This window comes from Psammomys obesus, unplaced genomic scaffold (genome assembly GCF_907164565.1).
Source record: "Psammomys obesus unplaced genomic scaffold, mPsaObe1.curated_primary_1811, whole genome shotgun sequence".
In the NCBI taxonomy this organism is placed as follows: domain Eukaryota; kingdom Metazoa; phylum Chordata; class Mammalia; order Rodentia; family Muridae; genus Psammomys; species Psammomys obesus.
The window spans coordinates 23,824,537-23,848,888 of NW_026591086.1; the positions used below are offsets into that span (position 1 = coordinate 23,824,537).

The 24,352-nt window shown below is 36.6% G+C and overlaps 1 protein-coding gene across 1 annotated transcript in view; it reads right to left on the reverse strand.

The window, feature by feature from the left end:
* Nucleotides 1–24,352, reverse strand: part of Diaph3 (diaphanous related formin 3) — a 353,851-nt gene that overhangs the window by 324,569 nt on the left and 4,930 nt on the right. Inside the window, 6 exon segments of the mRNA XM_055609684.1 lie at nucleotides 568–632; nucleotides 2,977–3,095; nucleotides 5,886–6,002; nucleotides 6,726–6,844; nucleotides 7,127–7,237; nucleotides 22,336–22,441. Of these exon segments, the coding sequence (XP_055465659.1) occupies nucleotides 568–632; nucleotides 2,977–3,095; nucleotides 5,886–6,002; nucleotides 6,726–6,844; nucleotides 7,127–7,237; nucleotides 22,336–22,441 (637 nt within the window).

The following is a 24,352-nucleotide window of genomic DNA, read 5'->3' on the forward strand; positions in this document are numbered from 1 at the left end:
AATAATAATAATAATAATAATAATAATAATAATAATAATAATAATAATAATAATGAGGAGGAGGAGGAGGAGGAGACAGGTTCTCTCTGTGCAGCCCTGGCTGTCCTGGAACTCACTACATTCATCAGGCTGTCCACCAACAAAAGATCTGCCTGCCTCTAGTATCATACATAGCCACTTAAGGTATTTTTAATTTTTTTAAGATTAATATAATTATGTTATTTCTCCCCTCACTTTCCTCTCTCCAATCATTAAAAGAAATTGTTCATCACGTAGCGAGTAAATAAAGGAAATAGAAGTCCCAGGTTAACTCTAAGAGAAAAATAGCTAATGCATCATACATCCATATATAAACACATAATGACATGGTAGTGTCAAAAAATTAAAATATATAGGAAAAAAAGAGACTGGAGAGTATTTGCAATAGCAAAATGGTGTAGCTAGTACTCCATGAGCGAAGAGCTTGTCAAACAGCCTGAAGAAGATGAGCACAGAGGGAGTAGCAAGCCCTCTGAAGAGATGCCACCTGCAGCAGCTCCACACAGCCCTGCAGAATAAATTACTTACTTTCTTGCCATGTTCTGACGCTTTCTCTTCCCACTCTTGTAGTTTTGCCTGATCTATGCAAACATCTAAAATTAGAGACACAAAAATTGACTTGAAGTTTTTTTATTTTAAATTTTATTAATTACACTTTATTCACTTTGTATGCCACCCATAAACCCCTACCCCTCCCCTTCCAATGATACCCTCCCTCCCCCTTCTCCATGCATTCCCCTCCCCACTTCCACTGATAAGGGAGGTCCTCCTCCTTTTCCCTATGATCCTATTGTATCAGGTCTCATCAGCAGTAGCTGCACTGTCTTCCTCTGTGGACTGGTAAGGCTGCTCCTCCCTCAGGGGGAGGTGATCAAAGAGCAGGCCAATCAGTTCATGTCAGAGACAGTCCCTGTTCCTATTACTATGGAACCCACTTAGACACTGAACTGCCATGGGCTACTATCTGTGCAGGGGTTCTAGGTCATCTCCATCAATGGTCCTTGGTTGGAGTATCAGTCTCAGAAAAGACCCCTGTGCCCAGATTTTCTGGTTCTGTTGCTCTCCTTTTAGAGCTCCTGTCCTCTCCAGGTCTTACTATTTCCCACTTCTTTCATAAGAATCCCTGCACTCTGCCCAAAGGTTGGCCATAAATCTCAGCATCTGCTTTGAAGGCATATACTCACTCATAAGTGGATATAGGATAACCTACTAAAATCTGTACACCTAAAGAAACTAATCAAGAAGGAGGACTCTGGCTAAAATGTTCAAGCCCCATTTCAGAAAGGCAAAGAGGATGGACATCAGAAGAAGTAGAAACAGGGAACAGGACAAGAGCCTGCCACAGAGGGCCTCTGAAACACTCTACCCTGCAGGGTATCAAAGCAGATGCTGAGACTTAAATTGAAGTTTTATGCAAATTCTTGACGTTATAATGAAAAAAATCATAACAAATTTAATCAATTATAAGATAAGTGAAATGGAGAAAAACAGTACAATGTTCCAAAAAGGCTCTTGAAAGTGTGACACCAAAAATAGTGCAGCAGAATAATACCTATTGAATTTTAACCTTCCACCATGGAACAGGAGATAGTTCACTGATAACATGCAACATAGAAAAATTTCCATTATCAATCTGGATTTTAAAAGAAGAAAGGGAAACACCCAACATCAACCAGGAAAATAAGCTAGCATATTTTTCTTTCCCTTGCTACTGTGATCATAAACAAATTAAATGAGAAGTCATAGTAAAGGTTATGTAATCCATTAGAACAATATAGAATAGCTCACATATATGCAGATAGCTTTCCTGATGAAAAACTAGGTAATGCACACTTACATTTTAACTTTCTGATTCCCTGCATCTAACAATTCTATTTTCTAGGATTTTGAATTTAGACAAGACTGCTTGTTTAAATGGCACTATGTTTTTAGGCACTAGAAATAATATCACAGCCCAACCATAATGGACTAAATTATTACATACATCTATTGTGGAATGTTAATTATGACAAATTATTGAAATTTACTTGCCATAATGTAGTTTATGTGTGTCTTTCTAATAAAACTAATATGCAAATGTATGTGGAGAAACAACCATATAATAAGACAAGCAGAAAAACAAATTGTCAATTATATTTCCTAAATACAATTTACAATCTTGTTTAGCTTATATGATAGAAAAAGAGCTGGAGGGATGCTAAGTGTCTAGGAGTATTTGCTGTGCAAGCAAGAAATAAGTTTGGGTCCCAGACCCACATAAAAGCAGCCCATCCATGTCTGCAACCCCAACATGAAGAAGAATAGAAACCAAGAGGCTAATCTGGGCTTCCTGACTACCACCTAGCCATAAAATGCACGTTGCAACTTAAGCAAAAACCTCGGTGCATTCATTCATATACATATCAGTGCAGAAACAGCACACTTACTAAAAAACGTACATAGTATATACACAGAAAATGCCAAAAAAAAAAAGGAGTAGAAAAGCGAGTTCTGCTTATAATTCAAATAATGATGTTTTTTCAATTTACTCTGAAGTGCACATATCCCATCCCACAGAACTTTAAAAGGACATACATAGGAATATTTAATAAATTAATATTACAATTTCAAAATTTCTCAAATTCCTTGTTCCAGTGTACTGAAAGAAAAGTACGCCATGACAATCACAACAGTATTGTGGCAACATTGTGGTAAAGGGGTCACAAGTTTTAAAACCATTTGAAATCATCAGTTACTACACACAAAAGTCAAGAAGAGGTTTGTATGAAGTTGTTATAAAGTTGTTTCTAATGTTATGCTTTGACATTTAAGACTTCATGATAAGAGAGTAAGAGTCTTCAAGAGCTCTCCAGGCAAATGAAGAAAACCAGTACCTTAGAAATAACCCATTGGACGAAACTCAAGAGAGTTCTACTTAAACTACAGAGAAATACTCACCTACAAACTGACTTAGGTCCAAATCTAGTCTTTTTCTGTATGTGAAGTCTGGGTCTATTCCATCTCTATGCAACACAATCTGTGACACACACTCATCAATTAGTTTGAAGTACTGTTGTCTAAAACCAAAAATATATTACATAATAAATATTACAAGCAAACACATTACGTAATAAATATACGCTCAATTAGTGATCATCAAAACAATATATTTGACGTAAGTATGACTTCAAGTTTAAAATTTTATCTTAGCATGATTTCAACAGATGGCATAACATAGCATGGGAAATTCATCTTTCTAATGATATCATGACATGTTTTTAGTGACGTGTCAGGAAATGTACTACACATTCCTTATAAAAGTCAGACATTTAGTTCATTCATTTTCATTAACAAAAGATATGAATTAATGAGAGGTGCTTAAAGCCTTCCTCTGAGTACAGATATAAAAGTTGCTACCAGGAATTTATTATATTAAAGCAAACCAAAACATCAAAAATCTTTTCTAAGAATTTCTATTGGAACTTCTTAAAATCATGTTGTGGAAAGAAATTCAAAATGACATGATACTCTAAATGACATGAAATGAAGTGAATATATCTTATTCAAGAGAAGACTACAAATGTTAATATGATATCAATGTGCAAAAACCAAAGATTAACTAAAACCTTCAAAACAGGATATGTTGTCAATGTAATTCATCTGCATTCCTAACAACTTAGGAATACCTCCTTAAGACAGTAAGAAAATACAAAATAAATAAATAACTTTTGTGTACAAAGGCGATTCAAGCAGTGGGGTGGTTTATAATGAGGAACCTTACATCCCTCATCACTTGTGAATTGATTTCCTTTCTCAGTGATTTATATACAGCTCTTTATTTCTTCTCTAAACCACATTCTTCAAATCTGATGGCCCTTCTGGCCAGTTCAGCTTTCTTCCCAATGAACCATATATGAGTACTACCTTTGTACTAGTTAACTTACAACTAATGGACCATTCATAAAGCTGAAAAAAAAAAAAAAAAAACTGATTCAGCTGAACGTGCTATAAATGGCCCTGAATTCATTGGGGCTCAAGCACCATTTACCAGCCAGAGGTAGATAGACCCACCCATGTGATAACCAAGGAATAGATGAGGATTTTTATTTTTGTTTTCTTTTTGTTTCTGAAGACATAATTTCTCTGTTTAACAGAGCCCAGGCTGGCCTCAAACTCAAAGATACCCCTGCCTCTGTCTCCCAAAAGCTCAGATTAAAGGCATTTGTCACCATTCCTGGCCTGGTGAAGATTCTTCAAACAGAAGTTTTATTTCATTGTTACATAAATTTAGAGTCTAAACAGAACACTGTAATTAAAAGGATCCACTCTTATTTTTAATGCAATCAACTAGTCGGTTTATATAGCACTTATCAGTGCTTAAATATTCAGTCTCCTATATTAAAGAAAGTATCAGAAAATGGCACATTAAACAACAAAACAGTTGCTGGTCAAGATGAGAATATTTGCAGAAATTACAATTACAACGTATGCCCACTACGGAATAAGTTTCATTGTTTTTTTTTCTTCTGTGTTGTGCAGGGTAGCAAATAACACTGATATCACCCAAGGGGGAGGCTTTCCTATAAATCCTTTATTAATTACCTATGGGAACACCAACTAACCCCTATCACCTTAGAAAGAAATTTCTGCAAAGCTAAATTGGTAACATAAATAATTTTATATTTGAAGACCTCACAAACAACTAATAAAAGTAGAAAGCAATATCAAGACCATTTACTGGATATACACAGTGTGTTAAGAACTTAGCTCAAACATTTCCTCACATAACCACGTTTAATCTTTACATTATAGTCACTTGGGTAATCACATTAACCTAGAACCACATTGTGTTTTATATAAGGTAAACAAAGAACAATTTGTCAAGATCAGGCAGCCAAGACATAATCAAGTTTGAAAAGACATTTGTATCGGTTTTCCGATACATTAAAAACATTAAACACAAAAATATTATTGAGGTATATTCTGACTATTTAAACACTAGTAAAAGCAATTGTAAACACTCTGCCTACAATTTATAAAAAGCAACACATCAGTAGCATTCCTGGTGACTAAGAAACCACCACAAAATATTATAATTTATATAAGTTGATAAGCTGAAAATGGATTCAACTTTTTAAATGGTAATCACACTTTTTTTTTATTCCATATATATCCCAATTAGAGGCATTTCTCCTCTCCTGTTCCCACCCTCCCTCTCTCTTATCTTTACTCCTCTACTATTTTTGAGATTATATTTACACCCTTTCCTCTGTCCAAAACCTGCAATATAGCCCCTCTTTGCTCACTTTCAAATACATGGTCACTTTTTTTACATTATTTTTACATGAATATATATAAACATATATACACATGTATACAGACACACATACATAATCTTAATATACTTCGATCAGTATACATGTTAGCCATATGCATCCCAGTGGATTTATAAGACACTCCTCTACCTAAGGTTCAAAGATCATTGTGGAAGAGGGAGTGGAAAGATTGTTAAGTGCCAGAGCAAGCTCATAGGGAGTTTGCTGTGAGACTGTATCTCTAGTAACATCAGAATTTATAACCAATGAAGTCTCACCAACATGACAGCCTAAATTTGCTGACAGGAATAATAGACATAGAGTCAACTTTCATTCAAAGGAGAGGATACAACCAAGAAATTTCTGGAGTTTAAACAGGAACAGTAATGGCATTGTATTTACAGCTGAGAGAGAGAATGCCTAAAGAAAATAACATAGTTTGTAGATCATTATCATGAAAGAAATAAAAATGACATGCCTATCTCAATTATCAGGTGAATTTCCCAAATAATAGTTTTATCTCTTAAACATCAGAATAGAGCTTCCTCTTACCTTATAAAACAATCATTTCGAACAAGCAGGAGATGCTGAAGAATAGAAATAAAATATCCCTCTGCTCTAGTTTCTTTAACTGTGTCCCACACCATGTTGTAAACATCAGATGCTTCAGTGAGCTGATTAAGGACCATATGAATTTATTCAAATCGTACACCAAACAGCTACAACAACACAGGATCTGCTGTATGAAAGGTTGGAAGACTTGTATGCAAATAACTGTTTAGAAATAGTTCTTTTTAGAGCTATCTAGGAATTGAGTATAGAGAATACCATGGATGACAGTTTGCCATGACGCTTTGTCACCCTTTGTGATCAACTTCACTAGAAAATATAGTGGGAGTACAGGTGGTAGGCCCTACGAACACAAAGTTCTAAGGTCGCCCTGAACAGCAGAGCAAGCGCTACGGTGAGAAATCAGAGTGGAGAAGCAGATTCTAATGTCAGAGAAACAATCCAAACACCTGTGGATCCATCAGTTTACAGGAGGCCTCCAAGTTGAAACCATAGTAGAGAAAAGAAAATTAAATATGTTGAGGTTATCTCAAATCCAATGCCACAAAAAAAGAAAACAGCCACAAAAAGAACAGACTGTAAATACATGTAACAATCTGCTGCAAGAGAATTATTTAATTAATTGTAGCAACCCTTTTCACAAATGTACAGAAAAAAAGCAATATAAGCTACTAAAATAGTGATTTTTTTTTAATACATAAAGGTTTGATATCATATAGTTTATATAGAGTGACTTAAATGATTTATGGGGTACAGTTCATTGTTTTAGATGTAACAGTAATTTTACACATCTTTTGACTAGGACTCAGAGCAAAAGGATATTCAAATTCTGCTCTAATATCTTCAAGGCGATGGGAGAACTCAATATAATCTTCCTCTTTATGCTCATCAAAGACTTTAAGTTGTATATCCAAGCCATCATTCTTAATACACTTTAAGTTCTGTAGATATTGGACAAAAAGTTATGATGGATTATGTTTTCAGTATGGGAAAATTATCAATAAATAAACAATAAGTCAATCATTCAAACCTGCCTTGCAGAATTCAAACACTTAAAACTGTTAACTAATACTCAAATCTTATCATCTATATTTCAAAACTAGATTTTTGTACTCAAGTCTTTTCCCGCAGATAAATTATTCTTGAGAGTAATTTATCTAAATTTCCCCCACTCAAGTACACTTCTAATTTAAATATTAATGAGGAGACTGCAGGGCACTTACTGGCAATATCTCTTTCAATCCACAACGCATAAATTCATTTCTGATGTGAAGCCTGAAGTCCAAATCATCGGGAGATGTAACAAGGGCATTTATGAGCTGCATACAAGCTACCTACAACAGAATACGCAGAGAGACTTAGACACGGTTTACAGCATTTAAAACAAAAAGAACCAAAGGGAGAGAAAGAAGTTTTACTTCAAAAATTATCAAATATTTCTGAAAGGCTTAATAAGATAAAAAAGTAAAATATTTATATATTTATATAGATATATATATACATATATATCTAAACACAAAAATATATAGCTTCAATTAAATTCTTTCACTTATTTGAAGGATGATGTAAAGAAAACAAATTCTCTTTTTATAAAAGCTTCATGTATGGCTTAAGGTCTTGCTCAATAGCATAGTACACACATACAATACAAACAGAAAATACTGTAGATGAAAACTATAAAAATCTATTACTATGTAAATAATGGCAAAATAGAATAGTACAATATTTTTCTATTTTTTTTATTTTTATTTTTTACAATTTGTTCATTGTAAAGCCCGATTGTAGCCCCACCATTATCTCCTCCTGATCCTGCCCTCTCTCCCTCTGCCCCTAGTCTACTTAAATGGGGAGCCCTCCTTCCCTGGCATCTGACCCTAGCTTATCAAGTCTCATCAGGACTGCCTGGATCCTCTTTCTCTGTGGCCTGGCAAGGCCTCACAACAAGGGGGAAGTGATCAAAGAGCAGGCAAATGAGTCAACCTCAGAGACAGCCCTTGTTCCCCTTACTCAGGCACACAAACTGAGACTGAGCTGCCTATAGGCTACATCTATGCAGGTCTAGGTCCTCTCTATGCATGGTCCTTGGCTGGTGCATCAGTCTCTGCAGGGCTCATTGGGGGCTTTGACTTGTTTGTCTTTTTGTGAAGCTCCTGTGCCCTCCAGGTCCTTCTATTCCCACTTTCTTCCATAAGACTTACTGCATTCTGCCCAAAGTTTCCTATGAGTCTCTGCATCTGCTTCAATCCCTTATTGGGTGGAGCCTTTTAGAGGACAGCTGTGGTAGGCTCCCATCCTGTTCCCTCTCTTCCACAGCTTCTGGTGTCTATGGTGTTTGCCATTTTGAATGAGATTTAAGCATCCTCCCTAGGATCCTCCTTGTTATTTAGCTTCTTTAGGTCTGTAAATTTTAGGGTGGTTATCCTATATATTTATGGCTAATATCATCTTATAAGTGAGTATATATCATGAGTGTCTTTCTGCTTCTAGGTTACCTCACTCAGGATGATCTCTTCTACTTCCCACCATTTGCCTGCAAATTTCATGATTTCCTTGTTTATAACTGCTGAGTATTTTTCCATTGTGTAAATGTGCCACAATTTCTGTAACCATTCTTCAATTGAGGGACATCTAGGTTGTATCCAGATTCTGGCTTTTAAGAATAAAGCTGCAATGAACATAGTTGAGCAAATGTCCTTGCTGCATGGTAGAGCATCTTTTGGTATATACACATGAGTGGTATAGCTAGATCTTGAGGTAGCACTGTTCCCACTTTTCTCAGAAAGCACCAGATTGATTTCCAAAATGGCTGTACAAGTTTGCACTCCCACCAGCAATGGAGAAGTGTTCCCCTTACTCCATATGCACTCCACCATATGCTATAACTTAAGTTTTTTATCTTAGCCATTCTGATGGGTATAAGATGGAATCTCACAGTCATTTTGATTTGCATTTCCCTGATGACTAAGGATGTTCAGTTCAGCATTTCTTTAAGTGTTTCTTTGCCATTCAATATTCCTCTGTTAAGAATTCTCTACCCTGTGCATGCATGTCCCTCCCCATGGAGAGGGTGGAGGAAGAGAGGGATTGGGACAGGAGGAGGAAGGGAACCACACAAGGGATTCAAAGTGAATAAAGTGTAATTAATAAAGAATTAAAAAAAGAATTCTCTATTAAGCTCTGAATGCCATTTTTTGATTGGATTGTTTGTTTTGTTCTTGTTTAATTTCTTAAGTTCTTTATATATTTTTCAAATTTCCAAAGACTTCAAGTTCAACAAAGTCCTAAATATGGCTGATAAGGCTCCTATGAAAACATAAAACAAAACAAAACAAAATAAAGCTGAGTGGGGTTGTGCATGCCTTTAGTACCAGCTTTCAGGAGGCAGAGGCAGAGATTGATATCTCTGTGAGATCCAGGTCAGCCTGGTCCAGAACAGCCAGGGCTGTCACACAGAGAAACCTTGTCTCAAAAAAAACCAAACAAACGAATGGACAAACTATGGAATGAGTGAATAAAATAAATGAATGAATGAATGAACAAACAAACAACAAACAAATATATAAGGTGTGATACATTACATAGGTAATGGACATTGCCTAAGTAAAGACAGGAATTTACTTTGTCAAGCAATCACTCCTATAACACAATAAAAATTCAAACTTACTGTATATTTACTAATTATAAATTAGTAAATTATATAGCTCACCATAATCAAATTTTTTCACCTACTTTTAAATTCTTGACTTTTTAATCCGTGAATGAAAGATACCTTTCCATCATCACAAATCCATATTTCAAAAAGGAAATGTGTTTCTCCCTAGAGAAGCAATGTACTTTCGTTGTTGATAGTTTTATTATTCTTCTATATCTACATTCTACCTCAAATCCAAAAAAAACTACTGGACTATTTATTAAAAAGAATAAAGAAACAAACAAACAAAAAAAACCCTTTAATGTACTAATTCCATATGTAAACATACATATACAGTTTTAATAAATTTTTCTTATATAGGTTGGCAGTGCTCACCCCAAGAGCCAAAGAATCCCTACCAAAAACCACAACAGCAGAAAAGAGAAGACCGCCTTTGAGTTATCCAGGGCTGTTGAGAGAAAACATGCAGGTGATGCCCTTTATCCCTTAGAAGTGAGGAAGACACCATACATTCAAGAAACAGGTACAGAGACCATTGGGGTGGAACCAACCTGAATACCTGCTCCCTGAGGACTAGCTTTCATGGTACCAGAGGGTGCCATACAAGCTTCCAAAGGAGGGGGCAACCAACAATGCCACAGCGCTATGATTCCTATGAACCACACGAATGACCTAAATGGCACTGTAACTCGAAGGGTGCAGTAGTGGTAGGCATACGTTTGCAGAAACAAACAGCTCTCTAATTGGAATTAAGACCCATTCAACAACATGGAGACTATGCCTGGCACTAGAAACCTATATAACTGTTCAGTGCTAGTGAAGTAACAGTTACTAAAGGAGGAATCTACAACCACTAATTTACTGAAGCAAATTAATCTCTAACAACAATTTAAACATTAGTCTCTTTGCAACAGATGGACACAGATGGAAACCACTATTAAGAAAAAAATCACAACTAATCAAAACGCAGAATTGTGGAGCAAAATACTGATAGATATATGTATATAAAATTCATGCCCACTGCTAAGGTCCAGGGAACACTGCAGAAGATGAGGAGGAGAAAAAATGACTGAAAGGGAATCGGGGAGTTTGTTCTGCTGTTGTGACTTCTAGTATTTCAGAGTAAAGTGTCACCAACAAGAGTACCCAAATGTGTGCCAAATGAGAAAAATACTAATGGACCTAATGGACATGTCAAAGTGGACAGTGAAAAGCTGACAGGAACTCAACCCTATTAAAACAGCCATAAGCAACAGAAGAAAGCTTGGGGCATGAGAGGTGGTGTTCAGTTCCAAAAGGTCAGTCCTGAAAACGTACATGCAAGTAACATAATACAGACTTAACAGACAATACTTCGTAACATATATGTAAGTATGTGCATGGAGTAAAAAGGTTTATGTCTGTCAGTAAAAAGGTGCCATGAATTTGAAAGAGAGTAGAGACTAGTATATGGAAGGCTTTGGAAGGAGAGGGGAAATATGTTATAATTAAATCACAACAATAAAAAGGAGAGAAACAGGGAAAGAGTTTCTCTCTGGAGAAGTGTTCTTTGTTGCTGTTATTGTTCTTGTTGTGGATAATGTTATTTTTCTATGTCTGCATTCTACCCCAAGTCTAGAAGGGACTATTGGACTGTTGATCAATATGTTTAACCTCATGCTGTTCTCTAAATTGTCTTTTTTCCATCCCTTAAGGCAAGGTTTATATGAATTTAAAATGCTGGTTTTGGATTAAGACACCAACAGGGGTCTCAGTTCATGCTGGTAGTAGTAAGTCTTATATTTGATATCTAAACAGTAAAATCTGACCAGCCTGCCTCTACTGTCAAAATGTAAGATTGTTTAAAGTGAAGATGGAAAATAAAGCAGAAAAAAAAGGGGGGAAATCGCAGTTTAAAAAAACAGAAAACATAAAACAGTCAACCTCTACAGTACATATTCACTCAGCTGTAACCAGTTCATGTCAAAAAGCCAGATTTAAAATGCATTCTCTCCACTCTCTTGCCATTCTTACTTGGTACCCACACTTTTCTTTTTAGAAATACTTTGTAATTCTCAAAACTCTGAAATAGAGGAGGGAGAGAAGAGAAGATACAGGGTAAAAACAATGATTTTCTTTTTTATATTTTTTAAAATATTAGTTTATTAACTTTGTATCGCAGCTGTAGCCCACTCCCTCATTCCCTTCTAATCCCACCCTCCCTCTTTCATCTCCTCCTAGCCCGTTTCCAAGTCCACTGATAGGTGAGGACCACCTCCCCTTCCATCTGATCCTACAGGTGTCTTCAGGGCTGGCTGCACTGTCCTCCTCTGTGGCCTAGCAAGGCTGCTCCTCACTTAGGAGTGGGAGGAGGTCAAAGAGCCAGCCATTGAGTCAGAAATAATGTCAGGAATAGTCCCTGTTCCCCTTACTAGGGTACCTACTTGGATACTGAGCTACCAAGGGCTACATCCGAGCAGGAGTTCTAGGTTATATCCATACATGGTCCTTGGTTGGAGAAACAGTCTCATGAAAGACCCCTGTGCACAGATATATTTGGACCTGTGGAGCTCCTCTCCTCTCCATGTCATAATGTCTCCCCTTCTTTTATATAGTTCCCGGCACTCTGCCGAAGGTTTGGTTATGAGAAAGACAATGATTTTGCTGATTTTTCTATACTTGTTTAAATTCAGGGAAGCTACATCAGTCTCAGTCACCAAGGTTGTAGAAAAAAAAGAAAAGTAGCAAAAGTAAACAAAATTAGTAGAAAATAGTATCCAACAAGAACATAGACAGAGTAGATAAAAGTAGCAAGAAATTAAAGAGCAGGAAGGCAAAGAATGACACAAATTATTTTGGAAAAGTAAACGCAAAGATAATTTGCCCTACAAGAAAAAGTTGATGGTTAAATTATATGCTATATCTATAAAAATAATTCCCCAATTCTAATAATTTGACATAATCATAGCTTCTAATTACACCTTAATTAATCTAAATCACACAATGTATATGTAAGTATAACCCTGTACCTACAGCCTGATCTTCTGAAAGCATTTTCCCAGTTGAAGTTCTCACCTTTCAAATAACTCTAGCTTGTATCAAGATGATATAAAACTACAAAGTACAACTCCCATATTCCTAGCATTCAAGAGACTGGGAGCGGAAACAAATTATGACTATGAGACCAATAAGTTAGGCCAAACTGAGCAACTTAGTAAAAGCTTACCTAAAAAGCAAAAAGAAAAAAGAAAAATTGTCAAAACTACTCCAATGTATGGAAAATCCAAAGAGTAAATGAACTCTAATGGAAAAGACCACAGCTTTAATAATAAAGTTTAGGATTTCTACCATCCCAAACCCAAAATACTGGGAATTGAATCTAGAGCCTCTGGCATTCATTCTAGGCAACTGCTGAGCCACTGATGATCAATGTTTGGCTAATGTTTTGAAACAGAGTTTCATTAAGTTGCGCTGGCAGACCTTCAGCTTGTGATCTTATCATTTTCCTGAGTCTGACTACCAATAGGTGGAAACACAGCCTATACCACCAAAACCAGCTAGTGTCAGAAATCTGAAGTTGAAAATCTCTATTATCAGATTAAAAAATAAGTGAAAAATAAAATGTGGAAAGTGGATATAGACAATACTACTAGAAAAAGAGATTTTATGCACTAAAACATGAAAACTAGTATTTCAAAAAGGAATCATTTGAATGGTATAGAGAAAAAAAAAGGTATTTCAAGGACAGGTTTTAATTTGTAGGTTGTGCAGATCATGAATAGAGGGGCTCTAGGAAAGTAGAAGGAAACAGATTGGGAGGATCATAGAGTCCTACATGAAGGAAAGTATGATGAATTGTGTCAAAATGGAACTATAGGGAAAAAATTTTTTCTACAGAGGGCAGACTAGACTGACTGTTCAACTGCCAAACACCTACCTTTTCCAGTATAAGCAAACAGTAAACAAAGCATATAATTCAAACTGACTCCAAATTATTCTCTTTGTTGCTCCAAATGTATCATTGTAAAAGAGAAATACCACACTTTGACCATGGTTTAAGCTTTCCTACAGAAGGACACATATATTTAATTGTTATGGAGAAGATTCAGTTCTAAAGTTTCAAAAGCAAATAGTATAAGCTCACTTGATTACTCTCTTCCTCAATTATCAAGACTTCTTCTTTCATGAACAAAGGTGTCTTTAGCACAATTACTACCTGGTAGATTTGGCAGGAAGGTCAAGTTTCCACTCCTGGATTAGGTACAGTTGATTTCTTCTAGAGTGACTGCAGCATAAGGACATACCACCAAGAAGAGAGACGCACAGCACATATAATAGCAAGACAAATACCAGTGCTGTCATGAGTCAGATGGTAAAGGCATAACTACAGACAACAATATAAATACAATAAACAGACAATTTCAAACTACTTAGTATATAGGATGAAATCCCATAAAAGCAATCCCAAGAACAAGTCAAATGATAAAGAAAAATCATTAGAATTAGAAAGAGGTTGACAAGACAGAGGGTCTGGGCCATTGCATACACAAAGAGGAAGTTTCCTGACCTTGGATGTGAGAGAAAGATTCTTCAAATACAGACATACCTACCCAAATTCCTTCTTGTACACAACTCACTACTATCACTCACTCTGCTCAACCCACAATATGAGAAAAAAATAAATAATGTATATTTAACCTTTGTCTTCTGACCCTTTGTGTACAAATATGTTTAAGCATAAAATTCACAGTTCATTAACACATGTGGTATACACAGCCATCCACAAGGCACTTCCAATTTTTCAAAGGCCACAAGAGCAGAGATAACTATGCAGAAATAATTTAGAATGCAGTCTACTCAAAAGGAAAGTGAGCTGTCTTCAGAAAGGCCAGTCTGAGTCAACACGTTCTTTCTGGACATAAGCAGATGTTTTGGTAAATAGACCTGTGGCTAGACCAAGTGTGCAAAAGCATGCTTCGGGAGTTCAAACCAGACTTGAAACAAGTACTGGAAAATAATCAAATAAAAATTCAATGAGATCTGGGAATACTCACTATCTGGGCCTGGAAGACACAGTTTCAGCTGTTATTCATCTACCCTACCCTACGGCAGAAGCCATCCGTCTCTCTATGCACAATCAAATTTCACATTTGTCAAGATGAGTAAATGATACTTATAAAGAGTTATCTCCACGATATAAAAGGCTTTAATTTTTAAAAAATATATAACAATTAATTCAGAAAAAACTGAAGAGACTACATAATGTACATAAGCACAGAAACAGTAATGTGTATCAAAGTAAAGCTCTAGAATCTTATTTATATTCCCAATTAAATGTTCAATAAATGATAGATATGGTAAGAGAATGTGAAAAAAAAAAAGAGAATGTGAAATAAACCAGCCACATAAACATATGCCCTATTCACAAATGCAGAAAAATGAACTGCGGTACTCAGGGGCTAGAATTTATATGAACTGAAAGACGAAACACAAACACATTTTTAGAAATATTATTTAGAGACATTCAGCCTCTTCTTGAAACATCATTAATTTTTTCCACATCCTCCAGTGCATTTTGTGGAAACTACTACTAATATATATTTTTGCATCAAGTGGTAGGTGGCTGTAAAAAATGGAGCATAACCTTCTTAAGGGCAGGAGCATATGTCCTTCACCTTCTTTAGGTCTAAGAGCTGGCACAGCTAACTGGTTCTATTTAAAAGCAGCAGCCTCCTTTATGGCATTGGTAGAGTTTATCTTTCTAATATCCATAACAGCATTCAAAGAAGGTGTGTGTTCTGAGTGCTCCAAATACAAGCTCGGGTTTCAGATATTTTAATACTACCTGATTCTAGATGTACTCCACATGTTAATGTGAGTTCATATTAGAATGCTATTTGAGTGTCAATGTCTGACTGTAAAAGCATGCAGCAGTGTTATAGAGTCTTCTACTTGACTCGTGGTTATGTAGTGATCCTATTGAGTTTGTTCTCTATCATAAGACAATTCCCTGGAGTCATTCTCAATTCAGGAGGAATACAATAGAGGCACTTGCATGTTTTACTCTAGAAAACTTCTTGTTTTACTTTGGTTTGGTTTTTTGAGACAGAATTTCTCTGTGTAGCACTGGCTGTCCTGGATTCACTTTTGTAGACCAGGCTGGCTGTGAACTCATAGAACTGTGACTGCCACTGTCTCCCAAGTGCTGGGATTGAAGGAATACACCATCACTACTAGTCTTTTCCTAAGCAACTCTTATCTCAAAGCATCTTAGAAAGCAGAGATGGCATCTTCTTCGAAGAAAAGAACAAATAAACCCCTGATTTTGGTGTCCCCCTTTGGCAATGCTTACAGTTCATTTGAAAAGACTACAGTTCAAAAAACTCAATGTCGCTTTCCTAGAGCACATCCCGCCATCACCCTCCCAAAAAAATCCCTGTGCATTGTAAAAGGAAACTCCAGCTTCTTCAAACATTCTGCAGAACATCTTTCCACACCCCTAAGTGTCTGCCATAAACTGCATCCCAACACTATCAGTGTACCGTCTGAGAGATGGGGAATCACATAGCCAAAAATGGAACATTTGGGCTGTCTTCAGACAGATGCTCCAAGAAGATAAAGAATTGGGCAATGGAAGGACATTATACAGTGTTGTCTCCCTATGACCCTTTCCATTTAAGGCCCCAAGTGAATGATCTTAAACATAATGCAACTTTATAAGAATATTAGGTACAACTTCACTTGAATATATTAGGTGGGAGGTGAACATTAATTTGGTGGAACATTATATATAATCATGAAAGATGTTGAAATACTTATTAAAACAAAACAATACAGCAGGAGCCTTAGGAAACTCTGGAGAAGGTCTGGCTCCCTCAGCAGCACCAGTAAACTTCTTCAAAGGAAAAGTGATTCGCCAAATATATCCTATAATCAGTTATCCTTACAACAGAAGACAAACAGCCAAGATGCTATGACTTTCTCCTGATTTGAGCTATGTGGCCAATGACTTCATATCAGTCATGGACAGCATTCTGGTCAGCTTCAAGTCTCTGGCCAGCGTTAATATAAAGACTGTATGAGATTTGTTTCTTCAAACACCTTCTGCAAATATTCCAATACTTACCATACACAGTATGAGCTTCACAGGATTTTAAATGGGGCTGATGGAGCTCATACTGGGCCTACTGCTAGCAAGTCTTCTGTGGGATAAGGAAATTTTTCAAGGAATATGGCACTTACCCTACAAGCATGAAGACTAGAGGTCAGATGCCCAGAATCCATTTAAAACCTAGGCAAACATGACAGCACCCTACAATCTCAGCTCTAAGGAGGCAGAGACAAGGAATCTCTGAGTAAACTGTCTAGAGAGAATAGCCAAAATTGGTGACCTCTAGGTTCACTGAGAGGCCCTGCTTTAATACATAAAAAGAAGAGTGCTAGATTCTGGATTTAGAATATAGATACAAAAGGCAGGAGGAAAAAAAAGATTTTGATCTAAACAGATGAGACTGTGTTTATCAGAGTAGACACAAGCATGGAGGGTCTGTGGTAGAGAGGAGCATTTGTAATTTATATAGAAGTTTGAGAATTAAAAAGTTGATCAAGTGTGGGTGCCTAAGTGAGCATCTGTGTCTCTTCTTCCTGGAACTGTTTACTCAAGCAAGACATACTATCTGAAGAAAAGGGTTGTCTCAGCAAATGGTCCTTTCTAGGCTGTGGCCTACTGACCAATGGTTAAGCAAATTCAACTGTAATCTCATAGGAATCCTGTTTTTACAACCAGGGTACTGTATCAGGGAGAGATTAGGAAAGATAATCTATCAAACTTTAGGCCTCGACAAGTATGCACACAAATGGAAACAACCCAAGCATACATTTACCTACAAATGCAAAGATGCACACACACACATATATCACACACAATAAGGAAAAAGGGAGGGGATCCTTCTGAGTTTGAACTAGTCACCCATTAAGTTGACCAACTATGTCAGTTTTTATATTTTCAAATTTCCAGGCATGGGTCCAGAATGAAGTTATCAGAGCACATCCCATGGGGTGGAGGAGAGTTGCACTAGGCTCTTAATACACTCTAGAGGGCAAATACAAAGAAGAAAAGTCAAATACCCACAAAAAAAAAAAAAAAAAAAGTCAGCCTTTGAACCCGTAAAAATCAGTCAGCCCTGATTAACAGAAAACATTTCAACAGACTCTCCACTCTTGGATAATGCTTCTGATGCCTCAGCGAGTACAGCTTGGGCAACAAGATAACAAAAATCCAGGTACAAAGAAAAGAATAAAGGAAAAAAGAAATGGTAGTGGGAATCGCAGACTGGATAATCTATACTGATTCTAATCTTCCTCAAAGAAACAGGAGGCCAACATGAATGGACATTCACAGAAGAAGATGGGATAACGTGACAGGAAATTTGGTACTTCCAAGAGAGCTATGGCAGGTTTGTCTGCCCAAGTATCCCCAGTACCAGTTTGAGCAGCATCAGAAGTTTTTTGGTTTTTTTTTTTTTAATTTTAAACTTAGTTTTTATTGTGTTTAATTGTTGCACTTTGTACATCTGTTGGTTTGGATATCTATCCTTTCTGCTTGGCAATCTCACTAATGAGCAGATTTCTCCAGAGGGCTCAGTCTCCAGTGCCATTCAATGAAGAAATAGAATATTGATTTGGAATGAGCCTTCTATTTTTATTCCTCAAACTATGCAGCCATGGCAGGAAAGATGTCCACTCACTGCTTTCCAGAAGTGGTTTTTTTTATTGGGACTTCCCTGTGACATTTCTCTTCTGTATTACACTGGATGGTATGTTACTTACATAAACTCCCTAGGCCTTCCAGAAATTCTATAAAACACTCAGTTTCATTTTCTGCATAAATGGTCCTAAATGGATTAGGCTGTTTGCAGCTGAAAGGCTCTTTCTGATATATTTGAAATGAGAAACTATTATACATTTACTTCAAGTCTAATGTTTTTACTTTTAATCTATTTCCTAAAAATAAAACTAAGGCCTGAAAGATAATCGTTAAACCATGCCAGGCATACAGTTTGTAGTTTCTTTCTAGACGATATCAAAAGGAGAAAAACATACTTCATTCTATCATAATCACAGTCAGAGAAACAATCTTTATGATCAGACTACAAATAAAAACCTAACAGTTTCCCTTTAAGACACACATTATCAGAAATAATCTTATCAATAAAATATCCTCATTATTCTTTATTAACTTCCATTTTCTCCAACTTAGAAGGAAACAATTGTTTTGTACTTTGGTGGCAAAAAGTTTTATTTTTAATTTGGTGGTTTGCTATTATCACCCACACTAGCTCATTTTAATAAATGCAAATTACATAGCTAATAGAATAAAGTGGGCACTTAGAACAACAGCTTTATGGGAAAACATAGCTAGGTAATTCTAAACTGTGTCCTATTTGTGGAAAACTCAGAAATTCGTCAGAGACAAGTGTGTTTTATATTATATTACTATAATTTGTGTGGTTAGAAAGAGCATACCCAGTAATATTCAGATTTTAAAATTAAATCTGCTTTATGTTTTTATTTAAGGATGTGGCTAGTAAATTGGCTTAGTGGAAGATGACACCTTTTATTCCTAAGGTTGACATTTGTTAAGTACTTTATACCTTAGATTTAATAACCAGAAGCCTCAACCAAGAAGTAAAATCCTTTGCTGGGCATGGCAACATGCACCCTTAATCCCAGCACTCCTGAAGCAGAAGCAGGTAGAGCTCTGAAAGTTCAGGGCCAGTATGGTCTGTATGGAGACCTCCAAAACATCAAGGCTTACATGAAAGATGATAGATGGGTGGATGGATGGATGGATGGATGGATATACACACACACACACACACACACACGGATGGATGGATGGATGCATAGGTAGACAGATACAGGTCAAACCTGGGCTACAGGGAGATGGCTTAGTGGATAAAGCCGTTACTGAGCGAGCATTAGGATCTGAGTTCAGATCTCCAGAACCTACATACAGATGCACACAATGGCACATCTCTAACCCCAGTGCTCCTGCATCAAGTTGGGAGACAGAGACAGAAGACTCCTTGAAAGCCCAGAGACCAGCTAGCCTGTCACAGCTGTGGAAAACAAGAAACCCCATCTCTAACAAGGTGAAAAGCAAGGATAGGACTGACACTGAAAGATACTTTCTGACCTCCAGAAATATGCTGTGATCCATACAAACCAAAAGAAAGATAGGCAGACAGGCACAGGCATAGGCGCGCGCGCACACACACACACACACACACACACACACACACACACACACCATCCTGCATGTGTGCCAAACAAACGCACTAGAAAGTAAAAATTATTTAATAAGGAAAACAAGAATTTAGAGTAGTTCCTTCAACCATCTACTTTTAATCTCTAGAGTACAAAATTATTCTGAATGTATTAAAAAAATAAAATGAACCAGATTTAAATGATGATAATAAGATGACTCACTTCATGATGAAAACTAGGCTGTAAGGACTATGTCAAATTACTTATTTCAAAATATAGAGACAGCACCAAAAATTTAGTAATACTAATAACTGTAACAAAATATACATTCATGCATACATCCTATAACAGTTTCCTAAAAGCCAATTCAAGTGTAAGCAGCCATCTCTACCTTGGCAAACACTTCTCAAGAACTGCATCAAACATTTGATTGATACATCTGTCAAAAAACCATGTTCTACTGTACCTCTAATCACTTATCAATAAACAAGACAAATAAGTCATAATTTTAAAATTAATCATCTCTACAAAGGCTCAAAGGAGCATCATTTGTTAACAGTGCAATAGAAACACTAAATGACAAAAAAAAAAAATAGAGAGATAGTAATACACATTCCAACATGGATAAATCTTTGAAAATAAGGCAGATAATCTAGCCATACGCTGGGCATAATAATGCAGGTCTTTAATTCCAGAATTTGGGATACAGAGGCTGGAGGATCTCTGTGAGTTTGAAACCAGCCTGGTCTACAGAGTGAGTCCCTGGAGAGCCAGAGCCACAGCTATATAGTGAGACCCTGTCTTGCAAACAGCAACAACAAAAATTAGAACCTAGGTACAAAGAGCGAAGTGAATGTGAAATGTCTAAGATATGTGAATCTGTCTAGACAGAAAGGAAGCACCCTTTCTGACAAAATTAAGCAAGGACAAAATTAAGGAGTTATGGTTAAAGAAGATTTTATCTAGGAGCACTGAAAATAACTAAAATTGTTAACAGCTAGAGGTATACATTTCAATATATAAATGACCCTACACTCCCTTCCCAAAAGCCCTATATAGATAAATGACATTATAAGTGAATTTCACACAAATAAAACTTTTTTCCCCCCAGAGCTAAGGACTGAACCCAGGGCCTTGCTCTACCACTGAGCTAAATCCCCAACCCCCAAATAAAACTTTTTAATTACCTGAAAATTATTCAAATTTTAAATACATGCAGTTTTTGAAATGCACTAAGTCTTAATCTTTAGACAGGAAGGAAATGTAAAACAGCCACTGAAATTGGCATCAGATGGCAAACAGTAAGACAAACTGAATTAGAAAAGAGATAAAAAGAAAAAGTAAGAGCATGAAAGGAAGGGCCAGGACAGTAGGAGGAAAAGAGGCAGAAGAAAGCAAAAAGGCAAGGGAACAGGAATCACAGGCAAACAAGGCAAGCCCAGCCTGTGAAGTGTGCAGTGGTCAGTAAGAGAATGTTGGTGAGCCCCAACTCATCGCCCTCAACAAGACAAGAGTCAAGGTCAAGGGGAATCCTGTCTAATGATCTTCAATCCTCCCTGCCCCCAAGAGTAATGAGTCTAGTGAATCCAGCAACAGGACTACAAAAGCATGTCATGGGACATTACAAGAAAAGTCCATTAGTCTCACAATTCAAATATCTTCTGATTTTTCTTGAAATAACATCTAGAAAATTAAATTTTAACTTGATGCTTTTAAGTTTTAAGACTGATTTTCTATTCCTTTCACACTTAGAAACAAATCAACAAGAGCCACACCATATATAGGCCTCTTTTATAAAACACCTGTAATATTTTCTATATAAAAACTGTTTTATATTGTTTAATGCATATTTCCTTCATGTCATTCAGCATACTATTATCTAAACAATGTAGTGTTAAATCACTGAAGGAGCCTTTTAAAGTTCCCCAAAATAAAATCATAGCTAGGCCTATTTTTAAGTTGAAAGCCAGGAAAAGCTATGATCCCAAACTCAGGAGGTGGAAGCACCAGAATTGCCACCAAGTTCAAGGCCTATCAGGGTTACTTAAAAATTTCATGATAACAATAACATTGCTTTACTACTTTTAAACAATAATTAAATACATATTATTGTGTTTGTATATTGAAATGTTAAAAGCTGTGAGGAGGCAAAATTACAAGAATGATCTGTTACCTTGAGCCTATTATTTTCAGATACTCCCAATATCAGTTATAAAATCCACAATAATTACAAGTCATATTTCATGTAGCTGAAAATGCCTTAAATTAAAATTAATTACAGAACAATCACTGGACTATTGTGATATAAGTTAACAGTTAGAAAATCAACCTAAGAAAGAAATCATGGGTGTTCACCAATACATCTGTAAGATGTTATGAAAATACAAACTTGAATTTTATATTCATTAAATATAAAAAATAAAAGGGCATTTGTAGTTATATAATGCTTATAAAAAATTCAACCACAAGATAGTTCCAACCAACACACAGGATATATCACTCAAAATTAGACTTTTAAAGCATGATACCTACTTGCAGTTGCACTGAATTGTGCCGAAGGCCTTCCACAATGGCAAAAAATCTGTCAATTTTTCTTTCTTCTCCAGCCGAAGTCATGGCTTCTAACACTTCTTCAAGGCTATGAGAAATTTGGAGTCTATTAATTAAACTGCAAGGATCGTAAACAAAGGGGGCATAATACAATCAGTTTACCCTGTTGTGTAATTCAGTGGGCCCAGGAAACAGTGGCATTTAGAAGTAGCTTACCGAGTTCATGCCATTATTGTAAGTACTAACTATACAAATTAGTGGGATTCACTGTGACAGTTCCATGCACACATACCATATTGATCACATCCGTCTTCCCTACGCTTTCCTTTACCCCACTTCTCCCTCTCCTCAGGTTTTCAACCACTTTCCTAAGTTCCCAATCTTCTAATTTTACATTAGCTCCTTTTCCACCACTGGTATTCACTTGAGGGAAAGCATGAATATCTGTCTTTCTGTCTAGAAGACACTGCTCTAAGCACATATTTTGATTTTTTTTTTTTCCTGGCAACACGTTGTGAAGGCGTCCATCAAGATCTATAAAACACCATAGGTCAGGTACTATTTGGACCATTTTTGCCAATATAAACTCACACTGGGTTTTTATTTTACTGTTTGATACATAAAACTGTACAGTATGAGTGATGCGTCAATGCATGCTGGTGCTTTATAATGTAAAATCAGGAAAGCACATCTACCTCCTCACATGTCATTCTCTTGTGATAAGAACATGTAAAACCCCTTCTTTAAAACACGCACTATCATTTTCTAGAATCAACATACCATGGAGTTTAATGCAGTGAGTATGTTTTTAGCTAATAGAAATAAGCAATTAAAGCAGAAAAGGGGTGAACAACTTGTCCAGAGTATAACATCAACTTCTCCAAAGTGATGCATGGATCTAAAATCTGGCAGCCTATGAAGCAGGCTTAAAAATGCTCTCAGCCAGCACATAATGTCCCTCAAATAATGACAGTCAAAACAAATAGTAGCAAAATACAATAAATAATTAAAAGTAAGATATAGCATTTATGAAAAGATCATCTTCCCTTAAAAATATAAATTCATCATCTATGAATGAAAACATGCAGCACTAAATGTTTCTGAATCACTCTGACAGTCATTTCAACATCAAGGAACAAGAAAAATAATATAGAAGGGCTGAGAACAGAGCTCGGTAGCAGAGAACTTGCCTGCCATATGTGAGGCTGAGGTTGATTCCCAGCACTGAAAGAAGTAGGAGGAGAAAAAAATATGAGGAAGATGATGAAGAAAGATAAGGAAAGAGGAAGTAAATAGAAAAAGAAAGGGGGAAAGAAAACAAGAAGGGCACGAATTTGAAAACATGAAAGAACAAGAAAAGAAAGGCTGAGTCGAAGACAAGCCAACAGAGAGAAAAGAGAATGAGAAGAGAGCAGAGCACAGTTACTGAAAGAAATGGTAACAGAGACTAAAAGGAAAAACAGAAGGAAAGCGCAGTATCATACATCAACACACAGAGCCCACGCCACCTCTTAGATTTGCACACCAAAATCTAAACAACCTTTCTAGATTGGGAAAGTTATGAAACTGGATGCCTGACTTCCTCTGTGCCTAGGACCACAGGTCAGATTAGCTAAATAACTGCTACAGACACACAGAATGTGTGTGTGTAAGTGGCCAACTACAGCCACACGTAGTCAGCTCAGACCCTGTTCGAGCAGGATTGCCCAAGGCTGCCTCTCCCACGAAGGCAGATGTTCCACTGAAGAGGACTCAGACTAAGATCACATTGCACCAATACATCAGGAGCCCTGGAGTTGTATGCTGAGAGCTGCACATCTCTCCTAGTGTCAGAGTGTCCATCTCCCAGGAAGAACTTCTCAGCAGCTCTGACCCATAGGAGAATCTAGGGTTGTTTTGCTTCTGCTCACTTCTTGCTCAACACTCCAAGTCTTCCTCTATTCAAGCAAAAAGCTAGTGTCCGGGAACCTTATGTATACATGCTCGATCCCTGGACCCT